Below are 23,876 nucleotides of genomic sequence, written 5' to 3'. Positions count from 1 at the left end.
AGGAGACCGCCTGGCAGTCGGGCTGGGAAGCAAATCTGGAGAAACAAAGAGAGACCAGGCGGAAAGCCCTTGGGACCAGGAAGGATAGATGAGATTCTGGTTTGGCAGTGGCACCTGGTACCCGCTATTAATAAATAATAGGACTGTCTGGCATTTATAAAGCACTTTATCGGTAATAACAGTGTCATCTCCATAAGACACTCTATTAGTGGTAACAAATAATAGCCCCCACGCCTGCATTATCTCCTTTAATATTCTCAACGTCCGCTAAGCGCTCTTATCACCATTTAAGGAAACCGTGGCTCCTAGAGGTAAAGTACTTCGGTCACAACGCGAGGGGGTCTAGACTTGACCCCAGACCTCCAGACTCGAGCGGGTAGGTGGCCGAGGCTCCCGGTGAGCCGCAGGGCAGCCTGCCCAGCCTGGGGAGGACCGCGTGGGAGGGCCAGGAGAGCAGGTGGCTGCACCCCACAAGGGGGCGGGCTCAGCCGGCCAGTCCCGCCCGGAACCCCCGGCAACGCGCATACGACTACACCTGCTCCGGAGCCCGCGGCGGTACCTGCAGCGGAGGAGCTCTGTCTTCCCCTTCATCTCACGACGAGCCCGGCGTCCTGCCGCGTGCGCCCCGGCGCAGCCCGCCAGTCCGCCCGGAGCCCGCCCAGTCGCCGCGCTGCACGCCCGGGGTGAACCCTCTGCCCTCGCTGGGACAGAGGGCCCCGCAGCTGTCATGCTTTCCGCCATCTACACAGTCCTGGCGGGGCTGCTGTTCCTGCCGCTCCTGGTGAACTTCTGCTGCCCCTACTTCTTCCAGGACATAGGCTACTTCTTGAAGGTGGCCGCCGTGGGCCGGAGGGTGCGCAGCTATGGGCGGCGGCGGCCGGCGCGCACCATCCTGCGGGCGTTCCTGGAGAAAGCGCGCCGGACCCCACACAAGCCTTTTCTGCTCTTCCGCGACGAGACTCTCACCTACGCGCAGGTGGACCGACGCAGCAATCAGGTAGCCCGGGCGCTGCACGATCACCTCGGCCTGCGCCAGGGAGACTGCGTGGCGCTCTTTATGGGTAACGAGCCGGCCTACGTGTGGCTGTGGCTGGGGCTGGTGAAGCTAGGCTGTGCCATGGCGTGCCTCAATTACAACATCCGCGCGAAGTCCCTGCTGCACTGCTTCCAGTGCTGCGGGGCGAAGGTGCTGCTGGCGTCGCCAGGTGAGCCCGGAGGATCGCCCTGCCCTGGCACCAGGGCTTCTCGGCGCCTTGACTGACGAGCCACAGCGTGGCATAAGGGGTTCGCAGAGGGAGGTTCAGATCGGAACTGTAGGTATAGAAAAAAGGTTGGCAGTGTTTCCTTGAATCGCAAATAATGATCATTTAGGACCACCTGTTGTGGAAGCTGATTATGTGCTAGGTTCTGTGTTAAGCACTCTACAGGTAGTGTGGTTTTTAATCCTCACAATGGGTAGGATTTGTTATAGGACTTTTATAGGTGAGACCACTGAGGTCCTGAGAGGTGAAGCCTCATGCCCAGCCATCTATCTCCAAATTCCAAGCTCTTAATCAATACTTATAACATCTGCATTAAAATGCAGAGGGTCTTGAGTGCGAACTCTAGTGGATCCAGAGGGGCTCTTCTCACCTCTGCTGCTTGACTGGCTATGTGATCATGGGAAAGTCACTTCTCTCTGTCCCTTGGTTTGCTCCTCTCTAATGAGGCACCTTCAATGTTGCTTCCAGCTCTCAACTGCTGTTAGCATCCCTGTCCCCTCCCTGCAGAACAAAGGTGACCCCACCTGATCCCCAGAGAGAAGATATTGGGGATCAGCTGCAGGGCCCTTGTGAGCCCCCACTGCATCTATAACAATAGTGACCCTTTCAATTCTGTGGTTAGCTCCTGCCACATTTCAGCCAGACGAAATAGTAACTTAAGTGATGACAAGGCCAGGAAGTGACAGAGAACCTGTTACTCACAGGGCTGATGGCTTTCCCCTCCCAGAGAGCTTGTCTCTGCACTTGAATAAGGACCAAGGGTTCCTTCTCTCAATCAGTAAGAAGAGGCCTACCCAGGTGTGGGCTGAAAGACCTGGGTGACAGGGTAGGGGTCTAGGGAGCCAAGGAGCCTCAGCTTTCTAGAATGCATTTCTGTGCTAAGCCCTATAGTAAATGCTTTTATTACCCCGGGAGATAACATAGCACTACGCCCCCCCCCCCCCCCAACTACCACCACCACCATTATACAGTTGAGAAAACTGAGGCTTAAAATTCCAACCTAGCTCTATCCAACTTCGAAGCTGTGCTCTTTCCTACATCTTTTTTTTTTTTTTTTTTTTTTTTGACAGTTTCATTCTGTTGACCAGGCTGGAGTGCAGTGGCACTATTTCAGTTCACTGTAACCTCTGCCTCCCAGGCTCAAGCGATCCTCCCAGCTCAGCCTTTCAAGTAGCTGGGACCACAGGCATGCACCACCATGCCCAGCTAATTTTTTGTTATTTTTGGTAGAGACAGGGTTTCACCATGTTGCCCAGGCTGGTCTCAAACTCCTGAGATCAAGCGATCCACCCACCTTGGCCTCCCAAAGTGCTGGGATTACAGGTGTGAGCCACCACACTCAGGCTCTTTCCTACATCTTATTGTCTTCCTCTGCATGGATGTAAAGTGTTAAGTGTGCTGGAAGGGGTGAAGTGTCCACTTGCTCTACCCCTTCATTTCATAGCTGGGGAAACTGAGGCAAGCTAAGCAGGTTACAAAAAGATGAAAGGTTAATTCACTTGTGAAAAACCAGGAATCTTACACACCTGCTTCATGTGTCATGAAATAATCCAAAAAGTATAGGCTTTGTATAAAAGTTTAAAAGCAGAAAGCCAAATTTTAGGCTGGGCGCAGTGGCTCAAGCCTGTAATCCCAGCAATTTGGGAGGCCGAGGGGGGTGGATCACTTGAGGTTAGGAGTTCAAGACTAGCCTGGCCAACATAGCAAAAACTCCGTCTCTACTAAAAAAAAAAAAAAAAAAAAAAAAAAAAAAAAAAATTAGCTGGGCATGGTGGCGTGTGCCTGTAATCCCAACTACCTGGGAGGCTGAGGCAGGAGAATCACCTGAACCCAGGAGGCAGAGGTTGCAGTGAGCCGAGATCATGCCACTGCACTCCAGCCTGGGGGACAGAGTGAGACTCCATCTCAAAAAAAAAAAGAAAAAAAAGACAAGTTTAAAGATGGCTAAATTATTTGGAAGAGATGATCCTTTCAAGAAAATTCCCATTAATTTCTAGTTGCCTGAGAAAAGCGATAACTTCACTACTTTGTAACTAGAAGCCTATTACTTTACCAGCTTACCTGGAGGGAAATTATTAACACAGTGATCTTTGCACCACTTCAGGAAGCATTTAAATTCTGTTTATCACTTTAGTATCCCAGACCCCCTGAGAGGGAGGTCACAGGGTTTGGAGTTTTGTTGACGAAGAAGTTCAGGATTAAATGACCATAATACAGTTTGCTTCTGTAATAAAGTCAGAATTACAACCAGATACCCTCTTCCCACCCAGGCAACAGTTCTCTGCCATAGAGCTATGTGTTTACATAGAGAATATATGGAAATTTCTATATTAAAATCAAACGTGAACCAGACTTTACAGTGGACCTAAGGCACTCTCTGGACAGTCAGCTGACCTCTGAGGGAGGCCACATATTTGAAAAAAAATCAGTTTTGCCAATCACTGAGATACCTTTGCACATGAAGCAAAATTACAGTCTGTCACAGAGTTGCATGTTTACTAAACATGCCCATGGGAAAATATGTTGAATGGACTGATTCTTAGAATTCTTTGGTGTTGGAAGGGACCTTAGAAATATTCTAACCCTATAATCCTCTAACTTTAATGAATGTGTTATACTTTAAAAAAAAAAAAAGTTTACAGAAGAAACTTTAATAAGCCTAAGAATCACATGGGAAGCTTCCTTTTTTTTTTTTTGGAGACGGAGCCTCACTCTTTCGCCCAGGCCACACTACAGTGGTGTGATCTCGGCTCACTGCAAACTCCGCCTCCCTGGTTCATGCCATTCTCCTGCTTCAGCCTCCCGAGTAGCTGGGACTACAGGCACCCGCCACCACACCCAGTTAATTTTTTGTATTTTTAGTAGAGACGGGGTTTCACCGTGTTAGCCAGGATGGTCTCAATATCCTGATCTTGTGATCCGCCCACCTCAGCCTCCCAAAGTGCTGGGATTACAGGCGTGAGCCACCGCGCCCGCCAGAAGCTTACTTTTAAAAACATTCTAAGGCCGGACACTATGGCTCACGCCTGTAATCCTAGCACTTTGGGAAGCAGAGGAGGGAGGATCCCCTGAGCCCAGAAGTTCAAGACTAGCCTGGACAACATGATGAAACCCCGTCTCTACAAAAAAAAAAAATACAAAAATTAACTGGGCATGATGGTGAGCACCTGTGGTCCCAGTTACTGGGGAGGCTGAGGTGAAAGGATTGCTTGAGCCTGGGAGGTTGAGGCTGCGCTGAGCTGTGATTGTGCCACTACACTCTGGCCTGGGTGATAGAATGAGACCCTGTCTCAAAACAAAAAAATAAAATTTCTGAGATCATCCCCAAAAATGCTGATTCAGTAAGACTATGTTGGGGCCCAGGAATGTGTATTTTTATAAGAAACCCCACTCACAACCCCAGGTGATTTTGAAACAAATGGTCTGAGGACTAGGCTTTGAGAAACAGTCTAGTTTCCCATTGTTTTTCACTGTCGTTTGTTTGTTTTTGAGACAGAGTCTCACTCTGTTGCCCAGGCTGGAGTGCAGTGGTGCGATCTCAACTCATGGCAACCTCTGCCTCCCAGGTTCAAACCATTCTCCTGCCTCAGCCTCCCAGGTAGCTGGGACTACAGATGCCCGCCACTGTGCCCAGCTAATTTTTGTATTTTTAGTAGAGATGGGGTTTCACCATGTTGGCCAGGATGGTCTCAATCTCTTGACCTCGTGATCTACCTGCCTCATCCTCCCAAAGTGCTGGGATTAGAGGCGTGAGCCACTGCTACTGGCCTACTCATTGTCTTATAGCTGTATAAACAAAGGCCTAGAGGGATGGTATTAATTGCCCATGGTCAAGTGGATAGTTAGGAACAGAAAGGTAGAGATAGAACCCAAATTTTTTTTTTCTCACTTACGAGGCACTGTTTATTCTATCACACCATCTTGAACATGATCCATAAATGTGAGTTTGATTCCATACTTTGAGTTTCAGCCCAGGGCTTGTAGGCTAGTAAGAGCTCTTGAGCTCCATCTGTCAGTCAAATTCTGCAGTATATGTAAAGGACCAGCACAGAGGCATTTATCATGAAGATTGATCCAGTTGTTATGAATTTGGGGGTTTTTCTTTATAAAACTTAACAGGACTCAACCCTATCAGGAATTTCAGTACTCAGTTACTCCTTCCAATTTTACTATAGTTACAGAAAGTCAAGACTCACAAACACTTCCCTGAATCAAGCAGCAGCACTGTTTCCCAGAGAATATGACTTTCTCTCTGTTGTGCATTTCGGGATCGTTCTCCAGGGCAGGGTATGATCTAAGTAATCACATGGGAAAATTGTCCCCAGGGATAAGAACCTGTATCAATGTTGTAACTAATAAAAGCTACATGGCTGGGCCGGTAGTTTTTCACACAACTTTCCAAATACAGAATATGGGTAAAACAGTAAAACATATTTTATTTCACACAATATGGGATATTTTATAAAAACCTACAAAAGAGGCCTGAAATAGTACATTTGTTCTGTTTCCATTTATCCTAGCATCAAGACCATCAATAAACTAGCTCTTCCACTGGGTAGATAACCCAGGTCTCCTGAGGGTCCCTTCATCAGCTCACTGGCAGGGTATACACTGCCTAACTCAACACGGCCATGAGAGGCTCCCACAGTGTAGGCACTACTATTATGCAAGGCTTTAGTAACAGTTAAAGATACTCTCTGTTGCAAAACTGAGTCCCAGGTAAGTTATAAAATGTTCCAGATTACCTTTGACCTGGTTTTGCAAGGTTGCAGAAAACAAAATTTGACCTCCTTTAAACAATGTGATAAAGGAAAAATGCTTACAATCGCTTTCAAAAATACTGCATCATTAAAAGCTCTAAGACTGAAGAACTTCATTACAAAACAAGTGTTGGGACCAAAGATAACCCTTGTCATCCAAACTTTTGAGATTAGATTGAGAAAAACTGATGGTACAACAATTTGACTTTCAAAGCAAGAAACATTTAGAGGGAGGAGAGGCCACCAAAAAAAAAAAAAAAAAAAAAAAGGAGAGAGAGTCCCAACAAGGTACAAGCCAGTTTTCTCTGTGCCATGATGGGATGGAGAAATAAGAAGATGAATTAGTTCAAGGATCTTACAGTCCAGCAAAAGAGCTAAACCACATGCACAAATGATTGTGACACCCAATAGGATGTGCTCAGTGTGCTGGGAGAGCTACAAGTGCCGTAGGAAAACAAGCAGAGGTCAAGAGAAGGCTTTTTGGGGGGCACTGACTATTGAGCTGAACAAATGCAGTGGGGGAGGGGGCATTCCAGGCAAAAGGAGCACCAGACGCAGTTCTGATCAGGTGCTTAAAACAGTGAGATGCTTCATTAAAGGATATTGCGATGTAAGAACAATGGCAGGCTGGACTTAATAATAGGCATTTTTTTAAGCTGTTTCCTGAAGGGACTCAGGAAATGGAAAAAATAGGGACTCAGAGAGTCCAAAGAATGGCCAACAGCAGTGGCCTCACTTCCACAGAAGGAAATATTTAATTTTCTAATGCCAACTTTAGTCCAGAATCGAGGCACAGAAATAATCTAATCTACACTCTTCTCACCTCTTTGGGCTGCTGAAGGAGTAACTTAAATGAGTTGCTTCAATGCACTTTGTCTCAAAGGCTTAGAATTCTCTCATATATCTTTGAATAATTCCCTAGTAATGTCTAGCACATAGTAGGCAGTCAAGAAATGTCTGTTGGGCAGGGCACGGTGGCTCATGCCTGTAATCCCAACACTTTGGGAGGCCAAAATGAGCAGATCATCTGAGGTCAGGAGTTTGAGACCAGCCTGGCCAACATGGCGAAACCCTGTCTCTATTAAAAATACAAAAATTAGTCGGGCATGGTGGCGGGCACCTGTAATCCCAGCTACTCCGGAGGCTGAGGCACAAGAATCACTTGAACCTGGGAGGTGGAGGTTGCAGTGAGCCAAGATCACACCACTGCACTCCAGCCGGGGTGACAGAGTGAGACTGTCTAGATAGATAGATAGACAGACAGACAGACAGATAGATAGATAGATGCATACATACATACATACATACATACATACATACATACATACATAATGGATAGATAATGTCTGTTGAATTAATGGGTTCCATTATTCTGGTTGATTGTGACAGGCTTTCTTTCCTGAAGCTTAAGGACCACTGGGTTGGGCATGAGGGCCTGAAAAATGATGTAACAAAATCAGATGTGAAAAAATCTGTTTGAACTCAATCTCCCCCGGGCCCGGCCTTACCCTGCCACTGGCTTACTTACCTCCCGAAGGTCCTCCTAATCAATGACTGTCCAGCCCTCTGGCAGTACACAGTAGGACAGCGGTGCTCTCCTTGGGTCTCAGTGCAGCAAGTAAGCAGGTGGTGAGCACAGGATGGGCTGGAAAGGACCTGTGAGTAGGATGGTGGAGGACCCTGTACAAGGACAGAAACCCAAACACCAAATGATTAATATATCCAAGGGCTGGGATTCCCAGCCTAGTAGCCCAAGGAAAGATAGCTTAAAGATATTCTCTAAAACTTTTCTTCTTTCCCTGCTCTTAACTAAAGCTTACAAAACAGGTGATTGTACATCTCCATCCAATAACAAAACTAGCGCTTTGCCGGCATATATGGGAATGCACTTTATTTTCTTCAGAAACAGGGAATGAAGAGGTAAAAACAAACTCTGAATCACATGTTAATGTTATTGAATCTGAAAGAGAAGGATAGAGTTCAGATTATTCTACACAATAGGTGCTAGTATTTGAAAAGGACCTTCCCACAGCCTCTGAGAAAAGGGAAGTAGATCGTTGGTAGAAAGATGACATGGTTGCTTACAGATATCAAATGCTAACAATTATGTAAGGCCTTGTGTGACCTGGTAACTCATGATAAGGAATTACCTTTGGTTCCAGGGCTATTTAGAAAGCAAGAGTTCATATAAGCAAGAACTTTAACTTGGAGAAATAAAAATTAACATCAAGGAGATTACTACTTAATTACATAAATGTAAAATGAGTATGTATTTCCTTGTTAAATTTTTGCTTACTCCTGGTGGAACTTAAACATTTTTATGACCTCTGGGTGATTTGTTTTGTGTGGGGAAGAGGGAGGAGCACATGCATGTCTCTCTCTCTATATATAATATTATAATAGGCATCTTCTTGCTGTACAAAGTACTGTCATTCCAAACTGCCAATGATTGAGATGCAAAATTACGGTTACAAATGGCATTTTAGGAACTACTTTTAGATTGTCTTCAAGGACTATGTTATTAATAGCACCAGTTTGTGTTTCAGTTGCTTTTCTGAATGAAGAAAAGAGATAAACCTTCAAGCTTGACTTGCTCATCAACCAACCATTTCATGATCAGAGTACATTTCCTTTCACTACCTTCCTTTTGGACCTTACCTTCTTGGTAAATATTTCTGGGGTGTTTTGTTTAATCCAGTCAGTTACTCATTCACTGAGGCAGTCTAATAGCAGAACAAGCTACTAGACTGAATGTTTTCCTATTGGAAATCTACAGGTTTAGCCTGAGCACCTGACACCTTAGTAATGAAGATTGATTCAGCTCACCACGTACCCAATCTCTCTGCCTTCTAGCAATGGGCTTGTTTATTCAGAAAATTCTTCCTTTTTCCTTAAAAAAAAAAGGCAGGGGCAGACTTAATATGCTACCTTAATTTTTTAAAATTTTCTTTGAACAGACTTTAAGGGGATGGGGGAGTAGTGTTGTAATCACTTGATTTTTCAACACCCAAGTGTGTGCTCTTTCTCTGTGGGTTTATTTCAGTCTACAACTTAAAACTAGACTGATGAAGAACTGACTAATGGAGCTGCTCTACACTCTTCAGGCAACTTTCTGTGACTACTGTTTCTCATACTCAAACTTTTAATAAAGCTTGAGGTTTTGCTCTTCAAGAAAAGTCATCCATGTTACTCATTAAATGCAGATCCACATGATTGAACAAGCACTGAGCAGAAGGCCAAGCAGCCAGCCTCTTCCAAGAAATAAGGGACTTTGCTAGAACTTAATCTGAATGGCTCATACAAGGAGGTGGGAATCTCAGAAGCCCAGAGTGATTCTTTTCATTTTGCATGTGACCCTCCATACACTGACTTGGTGAGCCTCTTCTCATTTGTAGAAATAAGATTACTGGTATCTATATCACAGGGTTGTTATGAAAATTATGTGAAGTGATGTATGTAAAACTATACCAACAGTTCTATGCAAATGAAAATTTTCAATGTTTGTTATTAGTAAAGAGAGAGGTGGGTGCATGCTGTGATGTGCCACCCAGATCCCTGCTTTAGGACTGACGGACTCACTCTTCAGCTGCTGGGAGCTCTCAGCTGAGACCTCTCCCAGGACTTGTCCTTGGTTGAAGAGAGACACTTTGCCCAAGGTTAAGCACCACCACCCCAGCCTGAGTCCACTGGACTGGTCAATGGGCAGGTGTGAAGGCACAGTCTACCTCCCTTAATTTGGGATAACTCTGAAGGGCATACCAGGTCCAGAGTCCCCTTAGGATTAGAGGATCTGCTGAGGGAGGCTTCTGTTGTGACTGCATTACAGTTCAATGTCTCCCTCTATCCAGTCTGCTTCCCTTACAGCTTCACAGGTCCCATTCCCAAGAGCACTCCTGCATGCACATCTTGGAGTCTCAGAGAACCCAGCCTTGACAGATAGAATTATAGGAGCTTATATGTTCTGGTTGGTAGATGAGCAGACTTTACAATAAGAATTATAAAAGATAGATAGATAGATAGATATTTTATGCTTACGTTAGAAAATATGTAGGCCAACCAGGCACAGTGGCTCACGCCTGTAATGCCAACACTTTGGGATGCCAAGGTGGGCGGATCACTTGAGGTTGGGGACTCGAGACCAGCCTGGCCAAATTGGTGAAACCCCATCTCTACTAAAAATACAAAAATTAGCCGGGCATGGTGACAGGCGCCTGTAATCCCAGCTGCTCGGGAGGCTGACGCAGGAGAGTCACTTGAACCCAGGAGGCAGAGATTGCAGTGAGTTGAGATTGCATCATTGCACTCCAGCCTGGGTGACAGAGTGAGACTCCATGTCAAAAAAAAAAAAAAAAAAGAAAGAAAGAAAATATGTAGGCCCAAATATAAGAGACTCAAGAAAATAAAGACATTAAATATCAACTAGATAGTTGACAGGTAGATTCACATCCAGAATTTCCTTTCAAATTTCATTTTTTCTTTCTACATCTTTAAGGGAAGAAAGGCTTCCATAGTGTGTCCAGATATGGTTGGCAAGCCACTGGAAACTCAAGTCTGCCCAAATAACAAATCTACACCAACAGCCTAGAGGAGATGGAAGGAAATGGTGTAGGGCAGGGGCAATGGCCCTCCCTTCAGATTAGATGACTTGCATAAAAGTTCAGGAATCACAAACTACATGCTTGCAGAGGGCCAGCTGGGAACATGAATGAAGTACACATGATGTGAAGTTGCTTAGACTGTGATCAAGCATGACACCAGCTTAATTACATTTCCTTTTATTATTACTAATTTTTCATACTAATACCTGAGTACATTTTTCTTTTTTTTTTTTTTTTTTTTTGAGACAGGGTCTCACTCTGTTGCCCAGGCTGGAGTGCAGTGGCATAATCATGGCTCACTGCAGCCTTTGACCTCCAGGCTCAAGTGATCCTCCCACCTCAGCCTCCAGAGTAGCTGGGACTACAGGTGTGCGCCACCACATCCGGCTAATATTTTTGTGTGTGTGTATTTTTCTGTAGAGGTGTTTTGCCATGTTGCCCAGGCTAGCTGTGAGTACGTTTTTCTTCAAAAAAAAAAAAAAAAAAGTACAGAAAAACTTAAAGTCCCTTTTGACCTACCATTTTCCCCTCATTAAGATGATTACTTGGAGGTGAAAAAGAAAAAAGAAAAAAAAAAGACTGTTACTAAGTCCTATCTATTCTACCTACCAGATATCTCTTACGTACATTCACTTCTCTCTACCCACTGCTGCCTACACAGTGTAGACAAGCTTCATCTAACAGCTGGTCTCCCTACCTCCACTCGGTGCCCCTCCAGTCCACTTGCCTGGCTTAAGCCAGGCCCTTGGACCTGCCCTCTAAGTCTCCAGCCTCTTCTCCCAACCTTATTCCCCTCCCACTCTACATTCCAGTCAGCTTTAACCTCTTTTAGTTACTCGGGCCCCAGGCTGCACTGGGTCTGGGCCTTTGCATAAGCCGTTCCACTGCCCAGACTCAGGCTTAGTGAGTCCCAGCTGATCTTCATCTCCACCGTCCGCTCATCTTTCAGGTCTCAGTTTACAGGGCACTTCTTCTAGGTGGTCTTTCTGCCCCCCACCACCACCTGCTCCCCAAATACCTTCTCCTTCCCCTGTTGTGACACCTGTGGCAACTTATTTTGATTTTTTGTTTGTTTGTTTCTCCTCTATTAGACCTGGGATCTATGAAAACAGAGACAGTGTTTTGCTCACTGTCATATCCAGAGTGTAGAGAACTGCCTGGCACACAGGGAACACTCTTTAAATAGATGTCGAATAAATGTTGGGAGGGAGGGAATGAGAATGGATCCAGGTAACTTATGAACGGATTGTTTGACTATGGACCCTGAGTCTCATGACAGGAGGAAAGAGAGGAGATTTCACAATTCTTTAGCAGTAGGAGTTGTTGTTTTAAAATTTGCCTCTGTGGGCCCTTACTCGTAAGCAAGGCATACTTGTATCTCGGAAATTATTTCATCTTACATCATGTTTCATTAAAGGTTTCTCAACTGGCAGATCTGAATCCTTTAAGCAGCTTTAGCTTATTCCTCTGTCTGTTCCACACTAATATCATATTTTGTGCAAATTTTTTTCAATTATAAACATTTATTGAGCACTTATCTAGTAGTTCTGGGGGTGCAAAGATGATTTGATTGTGATCTTAATTTCAAAGATCTCCCTGTCTAATAGAGGAGAAAATGAATTAAACCACATCTTCCAGGCATGGTGGCTCACACCTGTAATCCCAGCACTTTGAAAGGCTGAGGTGGGAGGATCATTTGAGCTTAGAAGTTTGAGATCAGCCTGGGCAACGTAGTGGGACACCATCTCTACAAAAAGGTAGCTGGGCATGGTACTCCTGTAGTCCCAGTTACTTGGGAGGCTGAAATGGGAGGATCACTTGAGCCCAGGAGGTTGACGCTGCAGTAAGCCATGATCACACCACTGGACTCCAGCCTGGGAGACAGAGCAGGACCCTGTCTCAAAAGAAAAATTAAAAAATTGAACCCTATCATACTGTGTATAAGTGCCCTGATAATTGTAAATACGGGCTCCTATGGGAGCTGTAGAAGGGAGCAGCTAACTTTGCAGAGGGAGGGAAGGTAACAGAAAAGAAGTGCTACCTACACTGAGTCTTGAAGGATAAGCAGGAGTTTTCCAGGTGACCAGGGGGTGAGAGACCATGAAACAACCTGGGCAAAAGTAATGAGATGTGAGCATACGGGTACCTTCAGGGATTTTCCATAGATCAGTGTGTTAGAGGAAAGACGGCAAGAGGTAGAGAGTAGAAGATGACACAGACAGCCAGCAGGAGTGGGACCGGGAGGGACCTCCAGTCCTCCCAAATAAGGAGAGTGGATTCTATCCCAAGGGATGAACAGCCCTGAAGGATCTTAAACAGGGTGGCAACAAGAAGTCGGATGAGAGTGAAGCTGATAAATTAGAAGCAGGAAGAGACTCAAGGGCGGGACATTGGTGAGGAGGCTATAGCAATAATCTAGATAGGAAATAATGAGGACGTGAGCCAAGGCAGTGGCACAGGAGTGGATGCTACCACTCCTGTTTCTATAACAGTCATATTTCTGGTAACCTTTCTGGAGTGCTGAAGGATTAGAGAGCAACCAGACAAAATTTTGTTAAAAATGTAAAGGAGGGGAATAAAGATTCTTGGGGCAAAAGAAAAAAAAAAGAACTGTTCAAGAAAGAAAGTACAATTACAGCACTTGGCTCTGTGGTGAATATTTCATAGTCATAATTATGTTGATTCTGATTATTGGTTTTCAGCTTCTAGAGCAAATCTATAAAGCTGGGAAGACAGAATAATGGTATCAGAATAAATATAAATGCTATTACCCTAGACAATGTAAAGGGAAGATAATAACTGTCAGAAATTAACAGGGTGAAATGGAAGTAGGGATCAAAATTGATAGGCCAAGAACTAGCAGGAAATGCATATTTTTTGGTGATGGAGAGGTAATTGCCAGAAGAAACAGCTTTTAAAAAATTGACAATGGTGGGCCAGGCGCTGTGGCTGATGCCTGTAATCCCAGCACTTTGGGAGGCAGAGGCAGGTGGATCAAGAGGTCAGGAGATCGAGACCATCCTGGCTAACACAGTGAAACCCCGTCTCTACTAAAAACACACAGAAAAAAACAAATTAGCTGGGTGTGGTGGCAGGTGCCTGTAGTCCCAGCTACTCTGGAGGCTGAGGCAGGAGAATGGCGTGAACCCGGGAGGCGGAGCTTGCAGTGAGCCGAGATCGCACCACTGCACTCCAGCCTGGGTGACAAAGCGAGACTCCGTCTCAAAAAAAATAAATAAAATAAATAAAAAATTGACAATGATTTCCCCTAGGCATTAGCTTTAGTTGTGAGGAAGACCTGGGTAAGGACTTGTTTATTTTCATTATAAACCCTTTTGTACTATTTGATTTATTGTTACCAGGTGCACGACTCTTTTGATTAAAATATTTTTTTAAATTTTAAATGCATCTATCCTGGTGATATTTCTTGTCTTCATGGAGATATCATACACAAACATCTGAAAAACAAAGCACATCAGATGAATTAGGTGTAGCCTCCCCAAGGTAATTCCCTGGGACATTTAGTCACCTTCCTACCCAGCACTTTGGGAGGCCAAGGCGGGCAGATCATGAGGTCAGGAGATTGAGACCATCCTGGCTAACACTGTGAAACCCCGTCTCTACTAAAAATACAAAAAATTAACTGGGCGTGGTGGCGGGTGCCTGTAGTCCCAGCTACCAGGAGGCTGAGGCAGGAGAATGGCATGAACCTGGGAGGCGGAGGTTGCAGTGAGCCAAGATTGCGCCACTACACTCCAGCCTGGGCGACAGAGCGAGACTCTGTCTCAAAAAAAAAAAAAAAAAAAAAAAAAAAAGAATAAGTATATTCACTTCCATTATCACAATTCAAGACAAGTAGGCTTAAAAGCAGTCTCACTTTATGGCTTAAAGGCACAAAATCCAAGTAGCAAGCATGAAATGTGGTTTGCATATTAAATCGGTGCCTTTAAAATTTTTGACCTTAACCCAGTAAGAAATACTTTTGTGCGTGACCCAGTACCCACACACCCACATAACTGAAACAAAACTTTTAAGAATGAACAGCCCTGTTCATCTATTAGGAATAGTTCCTAAAACAGTGTTATAGGAATACTGCTATCTGGAAGAAGCAATATTAAGGGTAGTGTGTACTAGGCATTTTTCAAGGAGCTCTATAACATTTATTGATAAGATTCTGCTACCACTCTTGAGATGAGTACTATTTTTATTCCATTTTAGAGATTCAGAAAATGATGCTTAGAGAGGTTAAGAACTTCTCAAGATAAGCAGTAGAACTGTCAGTAGAACTGTTACCTTTTACTATGTTAAGATGTGCTTCAAAATTTCTATTTCCTTCTTTTAAGTATTTTTCATTTGTTTAAATATCGCTCAGTTTAAATGATTTTAACAATCCACTACTGTAAGTATGACCCACAGGTTGGGAAACACTGCTCTAAATTAATCACTCCTTTTTTTTCCCTCAGATTAGAAAATGGGCTTTTGAAATTTAAAGCTTATTTCTCAGATCAGTTTAACCTTCCTAGGAAATTACTTGTTACTGATGCATAAGAAAAAATTGTTACATAAAGTTAGCTTCTATCATCTTTGTTAATTAGCATGGCTCCCTTCTTTTCATTTCTCTTCTCCTTCCTTAAAATTTTCTCTCTTTTTTTCATCTTTAGTCCTGTGTGGCACATATTAGGAATAGCCAAATCTATTTCTGGAGTATATTTAGATATATGTCAGTTACACACTGATATTTCTTGGGTTTTGCCCATATGTCCATTGGTTTGCACTTGCCACAAGAAGTACAGATTTCAGCCAACCATCTGCTGTGCTTGTGAAACCATCAAAACCCAACCTTCCCTCAAATATTGGAATCTTGTGATTTTTTTTTCAAATGTAGTAAATTTCAAGTTTAAAATGCATAATAGGGCTGGGTGCAGTGGCTCACCCCTGTAATCTCCACACTTTGGGAGGCCAAGATGGGAGAATTGCTTGAGGCCAGGAGTTCAAGACCAGCCTGGTCAACATAGACCCCATCTCCATTAAAATAATAATAATAATATAAAATGCATAACGATAAGCATCATTTGTCATGCCCACAGATTTAAGCAAAAATTTATGCTGAAAATAAAATTATGATGCTTATTGAAGCACTAATAGAACTTTAATAGACTGATTTAGTTTGTTTTGATTCTTTTTTATTAAATTAAGAACTACAAGCAGCCGTTGAAGAGATACTGCCAAGCCTTAAAAAAGATGATGTGTCCATCTATTATGTGAGCAGAACTTCTAACACAGATGGGATTGACTCTTTCCTGGACAAAGTGGATGAAGTATCAACTGAACCTATCCCAGAGTCATGGAGGTCTGAAGTCACCTTTTCCACTCCTGCCTTATACATTTACACTTCTGGAACCACAGGTAAAAATAAAGGGGGGATTCTCCAAAAAAATGGATCTGAAGGAGTTAAATGTTGGCACAGGTTTTCAAATCTCTTTCTTTGGCAAAACTTATTGGGTAAATAATACTTTAGGAGATTTAGTTATTTGCCTGTGGGAACTGATCTTATTTCATAGCATGTGATCCCATTTGGGTTTCTCCAAGCTATGAATATTTTCTCCCCGTTGGTATAGAACAGATAAAGAGGTTAACCAAGAACTACAGAAGTAGTTATGATGATGAATGAGATTTGGCACTGAATGGGTAGTTGGAATTTTTTTCATGCTTGTTGTATTTTGCTTATATTACATCCAGAGTCCATATAGACTGTATAATTGATTATAAATGGAACACAGGAGAAGACCAGTGAGCAATGAGGGAGTTCTATTTATATAAATGTTTTAACCATTATCTTCCCGTGCAACACTGATTTGGAGCTGTTTGGTGCTGTGGATGTGGGGTGGCTGTAGCATAAGGCCTAAAATACTGTATTTCATCAAATCTAGGATGCGTTCAACTGTAAGCTGCACCATTATGAGCCACTAAGAAGAAACACTGCCAATTAACAATGTTATGGGAACACTGCTATATGGAAGAAGCAATATTAAGGATAGCATGTGTACTAGGCATTCTTCAAGGAGCTTTACAACATTTGTTGATAAGATTCTGCCCCCACTCTTGACATAGGTACTCTTTTTACTTCCATTTTAGAGATTCAGAAAATGATGCTTAGAGAGGTTAAGAACTTTCCAAGGTAAGCATTAGAGCTGTCAGGATTTACCTTGCAGGCTGATTCCACAGCTCATACAATTGACAGCTCTACCCCAGTACCTTCTTGTTTATTCATGTGATAGATATTTAGTGTCTGGCTACTGCAGGCCAGGAAGACCAAAATGTAATAATATGAAACCTGAGGGATATATTTAAAAGAAGGACAGGAAGCCGGCCCCAGTATGCCGATTATTATTATTAATACTGGAAAATTGAATCTGTGAGTCTTTTACCTCTCTTGATTAAAATTTTAATTTAATTTAAGCAGGTAATACGGGTCTTCTCCTTGTTAAATAATCAATAGACCAGGCTAAAATTTCCTTGAGCCTTTTATCTCAGCTGCAGCTGACAGGAACTGCCTCCTTCACCTCAACAGGCCCTCAGCACCCACCTGAGCTCACAGTTCCGGGACCTGAGTTTAACCTGATTGTTGACTTCACTTCATACAGTCACTTTTGCTAAGTATTTAAGTAAATGAGAAGAAGCCAGGAATGACATATTAAAGCTGGTGCCCAAAACATAATGTCTATCTTTTTTTTTTTTTTTTATTGCCAGGCCAACAGAAAGGTGAGATGGCACAATTAACCAATTGCTTCTGCTGCATACAGACACTCCCTTAACATATGGGACTTTTATCATCATTTCTTAATAGAATGGTAAAATTCAATTGTAAATGTTTATTTGGGAAAGGATTGAGCCCTTGGTTAGTGAGGGGGAATTCTAGTCTTAGTACTGTGTAAACAAGTATGAAACTTTGTTATAATGCATGTTTTCACAGTCAAATAGAAAACCCCTTTTATTGGGAGGCCAAGGCAGGCAGATCATGAGGTCAGGAGATCAAGACCATCCTGGCTAACATGGTGAAACCCCATCTCTACTAAAAGTGCAAAAAATTAGCCAGGTGTGGTGGCGGGCACCTGTAGTCCCAGCTACTCGGGAGGCTGAGGCAGGAGAATGGCATGAACCAGGGAGGCGGAGCTTGCAGTGAGCCGAGATTGCACCACTGCACTCCAGACTGGGCGACAGAGCGAGACTCTTTCTTAAAAAAAAAAAAAAAGAAAAAAAAAGAAAACCCCTTTTAGGGAGAAAAAAGAGAATGAGCATCCTCTGATTTAATCTCATAAGTCAAAATTTATATTTAATTTGAAGACAATTGGATGGGTGTTTATTTTACTTTTTTCATTTTCTCTGAATCAAATATTTGCTAGGCCAAGCACAGTGGCTCCATCTACAATCTCAGAACTTTGGGAGGCCAAGGCAGGAGGATCACTTGAGCCCAGGAGTTTGAGACCAGGCTGGGCAACATAGCGAGACCACATCTTTACAAAAACATTTAAAAATTAGCTGGCATAGTGGTACACCTTGTACTCCTAGCTACTTGGGAGACTGAGGTGGGAGGATCACTTGAGTCCAGGAGTCTGAGGCTACGGTGACGTGCCACTACACCCCATGCTGGGTGACAGAGCAAGACACTGTCTGTAGAAAAAAAAAATTGCTAAGTTACTCTTGTAAACATTAATTAAAAGAATTCGTTTAAACAGTTGGAGAATAAATGTTCCTGTTCCTCAAAGGAAGTCATTAGCACAAAATTATATAATAGTTACCAGATCTTCTCATTTCTTCATTAATACAAAATCTTAATTTAGGAAAGTTCTGAAAGTACTTCAAGGCAACAAAGATGAGCATTTCTTTTTAAAAAATTCAGAGGCCAGGCACGATGGCTCATAGCTACAATCTCAACACTTTGGGGCCAAGATGGGAGGCTCACTTGAAGCCAAGAGTTCAAGATCAGTCTGGGCAATAAAGCAAGACCTTGTCTCTACAAAAAATATAAATAAATAGCCAGGCATGGTGGTACACACCTGTGGTTCCAGATACTTGGGGGGCTGAGACAGGAGGATCACTTGACCTGAGGCTGTGGTGAGCCTTGAACACCACTACACTCCAGCCTGGCAACAGAGTGAAAGCCTATCTCAAAAATAACAATAATAATAATACATAAAACAAAACAAAAAACTGGCCCATTATCAAAGAAAATGAATTTTGAATTGTGTTTACAATAATGGTAGGTTGCTAGCCATATTTGTCTGCCTTGTAACAAGTTGCTGCTATTTGGGCAATATCTGGTGAAGGTACCATCAAATATTGAAGAATCTGAGTCAACAGAGATCTGTCTTCCTCTTCAGGAAGTCTGCTTACCCACTCAGATCTTAAACTCTTAGTCCCCTTCCCAGTGACTTCATGCCCTCCCCAATTGAACTGTTCTTCCATGGGAAACAATATAAGCATACACTTACAGAAGAAAATCTTACAAAAAACGTATATAAATTATGGTTAAGAAAATGCAAGCACATTTAGTCTAATGTACTAAAACTACACTGAGATACCATTTTTCACCTTTCAGACTGGCAAAGGCCCCAACATTTAAGAGCATACATTGACAAGGCTAGGAGGAAACAGGCACACTTATGTATTGCTGATAGGAGAATGAATGGGGACAGCCCTTATAACTGGCAATGTGGAAGTTATCAATCAAGATTACAAAGACATTTTTTTTGAGACAGAGACTCATTCTGTTGCCCAGGCTGGAGTACAGTGGCAGGATCAGGGTTCACTGTAGCCTCAACCTCCTGGGCTCAAGCGATCCTCCCACCCAAGTAGCTAGGACTACAGGTGCATGCCGCCACGCCTAGCTAATTTGTTTTACTTTTTGTAGAGGAGGGGTCTCACTACGTTGCCCAGACTGGTGCGGAACTCCTGGGCTCAAGCGATCCTCCTGCCTCATCCTCCCAAACTGCTGGGATTACAGGACTGGCCAACTTTTATCTTTTGACACAACAATCTCACTTTAGTGAATTTATCCAAAAGATATGGTGTCGTTCATAGTGTGAATTGCCATGTGGACAAGCTTCTTCACTGCAGCATCATTTATAACAGCAAATAGTATAAATAAATTATAATACACTTATAAAAGGACTTGAAGGAGCTGAGAAAGAGAATAAATAAATGAATAAATAAGGGAAATCTCTATGTACAAACATGAACAAATCTCCAATAAACATTGTTAAGCAGCAGAGACAAAAACATGCAAAAGAGTGTGTGCATATTTCTTTTTTTTTTTTTTTTTTTTTTGAGATAGAGTCTCGCTCTGTTGCCCAGGCTGGAGTGCAGTGGCGCTATCCCGGCTCACTGCAACCTTTGCCTCCCAGGTTCATGCCATTCTCCTGCCTCAGCCTCCTGAGTAGCTAGGACTACAGGCGCCCACCACCACGCCCGGCTAATTTTTTGTATTTTTAGTAGAGACCCGGTTTCACCATGTTATCCAGGATGGTCTCGATCTCCTGACCTTGTGATCCGCCCACCTCAGCCTCCCAAAGTGCTCGGATTACAGGCGTGAACCACCGCGCCCGGCCGAGTGTGCATATTTTTTAATGGAAAAGGCAAGAACATATAAGCAAATGTTCATATTTGCTTTGTTTGTATAAAATAACTCTAGTACATAAGAAATCTCTCTGACTCTCAGCCTTCACATCTGTGGATTGGAGAATATAATTCTGTTTATGTCATACATAAACTTGTTATGGATTTTTAAAATGTCTTGCAAAGTGGTAGCCACAGAGCAGAAATTCAATGGACAGTCATTCCTCTGTTTCTGTTTCTCTTCAGATTACTACTGTCATAACCATCTAACTCAGGAGTTAGCAATCTATGGCTTGTGGGCCAAATACAGCCTCCGACCTGTTTTTGTAAATAAAGTTTTATTGTAACACAGCCACACTCCACTTATGTATGTGTATGGCTGCTTTTGACTACAATAGCAGAGTTCAGTTGTTGCAACAGAGACTGTATGACCCACAAAGCCTAAAACATTTACTCTCTGGTCCTTTATAGAAAAAATTTGTCAACTTCTGGTCTAACTGGTCATGGCCCTTCCCAGTGCAATTCTCAAAATACAGGATGATGAATCTTCCTAAGCCAGATCTCTCTCCTACACTGTAAATGCCCAATCCTGGTTAACTCATGCCTTCTCTTGTATATTTGCAAAGGTCTTCCAAAAGCAGCCATGATCACTCATCAGCGCATATGGTATGGAACTGGCCTCACTTTCGTAAGCGGATTGAAGGCAGATGATGTCATCTATATCACTCTGCCCTTTTACCACAGTGCTGCACTATTGATTGGCATTCACGGATGTATTGTGGCTGGTAAGCTTTTTCTACAAAGTGTTAGAGGCGAGTGCACATTTACATTTTCTCACAAGGAACAGTAATATAAAATCTGGCTACGTTACTGTCTGCTAGGAACAGTCTTCAATTTTGCATTAACAGTAAGGCTATTTGAATCACATATTACAAGCAAGCATCTAAAATAATCTGTTTTTTCATGCCTGCTTATCTAATAATATAATGCTATAATTGTTCAGTATATCAAGAGACAAACTCCTATAAAATATTTTAGAGCTGGGTGCAATGGCTCACACCTGTATTCCCAGCACTTTGGAAGGCCAAGGCAGGAGGATTGCTTGAGGCCAGGAGTTCAAGACCAGCCTGGGCAACATAGCAAACCTCATCTCTACAAAAAAAAAAAAAAAAATTAGCCAGGCATGGTGGCTCAAGTCTGTAGTCCCAGCTACCCAGGAGGCTGAAGTAGAAGAATTGCTTGAGTCCAAGAGTTCAAGATTGCAGTGAGCTGTGATTGCACCACTGCACTCCAGCCTGGGTGACAGAGTGAGACCTCGACTGTAAAAAAAAAAAAAAAAGAAAAATTATCTAGGTTATGACACTTGAGTCTTAGATTCTATGTCATGTCATTTCCATCTTTAGAAACTTGCATGTTAATCTCCATCAGCTTTAAACTTCTTCAGTTTTGTGCACTCTTCTGTAATTTCCCATTTCTACAGCTTTTCAGCTCTACTAGAAGGAGAGAAGATGGTAACTCCAGAATACTTGGCTTGGCTTGCCATCTCTTCTCTTTCCTTCTCAGACTTCACTATTCAAATTGGAGTTGCCATCCTCTCTTCTTCCAGGAGGATTCATGTCACTTGTATACATTACCGCAAAGTTCAATAGCCACCTCTTCCAGGAAGCTATATGTAACTTTCTGACTGAGCTAAAAAACAACTTTTTCTCTCATGTGGCATTTCATTTTAAATGATCATATATGTATATATAAAAATATATACACATATGTATATACACACACACACATATATGTGTGTATATGCATGCATGTTATGGATGGATATTTGTGTCCCCCAAAAATGTATATGTTGAAATCCTAACCCCCAATATGATGGTATTAGTAGGCAGGGCCTTTGGGAAGTAATTGGGTCATGAGAGTAGTGCCTTCATGAAAGGTAGTGCCCTTATCAGAAGAGACAAGAGACAGCTTCTTTCCTGACTCCGTTTTCTTCCATGTAAGGACACAGGGAGATGATGACCATCCCCAAACCAGGAAAAATGCCCTTACCAGACACCCGATCTGCCAACACCTTGATCAGGACTTCCCAGCCTCCAGAGCTGCAAGAGATAAATGTTGTTTAAGCCACCCATCTGTACTATTTTGTTATAGCAGCTCAAACACACACACACACACACACACACACACACACACACACAATCCAAAAATTTGAAATCCAAAATGCTCCAAAATCTGAAACTTTTTGAGCACCAGGACACCACAAGCGGAAAATACTACACATAAGTACTTAACATAAACTTTGTTTTATGCACGAAGTTATTTAAAATATTGCATGAATGGGCCAGGCACAGTGGCTTATGCCTGTAATCACAGCACTTTGGGAGGTTGAGGCGGGTGAATCACTTGAGGTCAGGAGTTTGAGACCAGCCTGGTCAACATGGCAAAATCCCATCTCTTCTTAAAAAATACAAAAATTAGCCAGGCATGATGGTGTCCACCTGTACTCCCAGCTACTTAGAGGCTGAGGCACGAGAACCCACAAGGCGGAGGTTGCAGTGAGCCAAGATTTCACCACTGCACTCCAGCCTGGGCAATACAGTGAGACCTGGGCCAGGTACGGTGGCTCACGCCTGTATCTCACCACTTTGGGAGGCCGAGGGGGACAGATCACGAGGTCAGGAGATTGAGACCATCCTGGCTAACACAGTGAAACCCCTTCTCTACTAAAAATACAAAAAATTTGCCAGGCGTGGTGGCACACGCCTGTAATCCCAGCTACTCAGGAGGCTGAGGCAGGAGAATCACTTGAACCTGGGGGGTGGGTGTTGCAGTGAGTCGAGATGGCACCACTGCACTCCAGCCTGGGTGACAGAGTGAGACTTTGTCTCAAAAAAAAGAAAAAAAAAATAGAGCAAGACTCTGTCTCAAATATATATATATATATATATATAAAATACATATATATGTATGTGTGTGTATATATATATTATATATGTATGTGTGTATATATAAAAAATATATGTGTGTATATATTTGAGACAGAGTCTCACTCTATTTATACATATATTTAGTATATATATAATATTTTATATATATATATATATATATTGCATGAAATCTCTCTCCCTCTCCCTTCCCTCCCTCTTAGGACCTCATTTGAATCTCTTACTGCAAGCTAACTTTTATTAAAATGACCTTTGTATGAGTCTTCTCCTCCGTAGATTGGAAGCCCCTATCGAACAAAACCATGTCTTACTAATTTTTTGCATTCGAATGTAAGGTACTCAATACTTGTTTGCAAATATAATTTATTTTTAAATTTCTACCTTTCAAAGTTGACAAATTAAATATAATTGGGAGAATTTTTTCCACCATTTCTTTCTTGACACTTTCTATGCTTTCTCTGTAGGTGCTACTCTTGCCTTGAGGACTAAATTTTCAGCCAGCCAATTTTGGGATGACTGCAGAAAATACAACGTCACTGTCATTCAGTACATCGGTGAACTGCTTCGGTATTTATGCAACTCACCACAGGTAACACTCCCCCATTTTTACTATCATTTTGAAATGGGTAAGATGGAAATTCAGGCCGGGCGCGGTGGCTCACGCCTGTAATCCCAGCACTTTGAGAGGCCGAGGCG

The 23,876-nt window shown here is 42.9% G+C and overlaps 1 protein-coding gene across 2 annotated transcripts in view; it reads left to right on the top strand.

The window, feature by feature from the left end:
• Positions 1 to 500: 500 nt before the first annotated feature.
• The window catches only part of SLC27A2 (solute carrier family 27 member 2), a 51,194-nt gene continuing 27,818 nt past the window's right edge, over positions 501 to 23,876 (top strand). The window contains exons 1-4 of one of the 2 annotated variants that reach the window (XM_003266906.3): positions 501 to 1,205; positions 15,817 to 16,026; positions 20,862 to 21,020; positions 23,645 to 23,769. In XM_003266906.3, the coding sequence (XP_003266954.2) occupies positions 728 to 1,205; positions 15,817 to 16,026; positions 20,862 to 21,020; positions 23,645 to 23,769 (972 nt within the window). In that variant the 5' untranslated portion in view covers positions 501 to 727. The remainder of the gene's footprint in view (positions 1,206 to 15,816; positions 16,027 to 20,861; positions 21,021 to 23,644; positions 23,770 to 23,876) is intronic. The other variant, XM_003266907.3, reaches the window with a different exon arrangement.

Source organism: Nomascus leucogenys, chromosome 6 (genome assembly GCF_006542625.1).
Source record: "Nomascus leucogenys isolate Asia chromosome 6, Asia_NLE_v1, whole genome shotgun sequence".
NCBI classification, from domain to species: domain Eukaryota; kingdom Metazoa; phylum Chordata; class Mammalia; order Primates; family Hylobatidae; genus Nomascus; species Nomascus leucogenys.
This window is presented reverse-complemented; position numbering and strand designations above follow the sequence as displayed.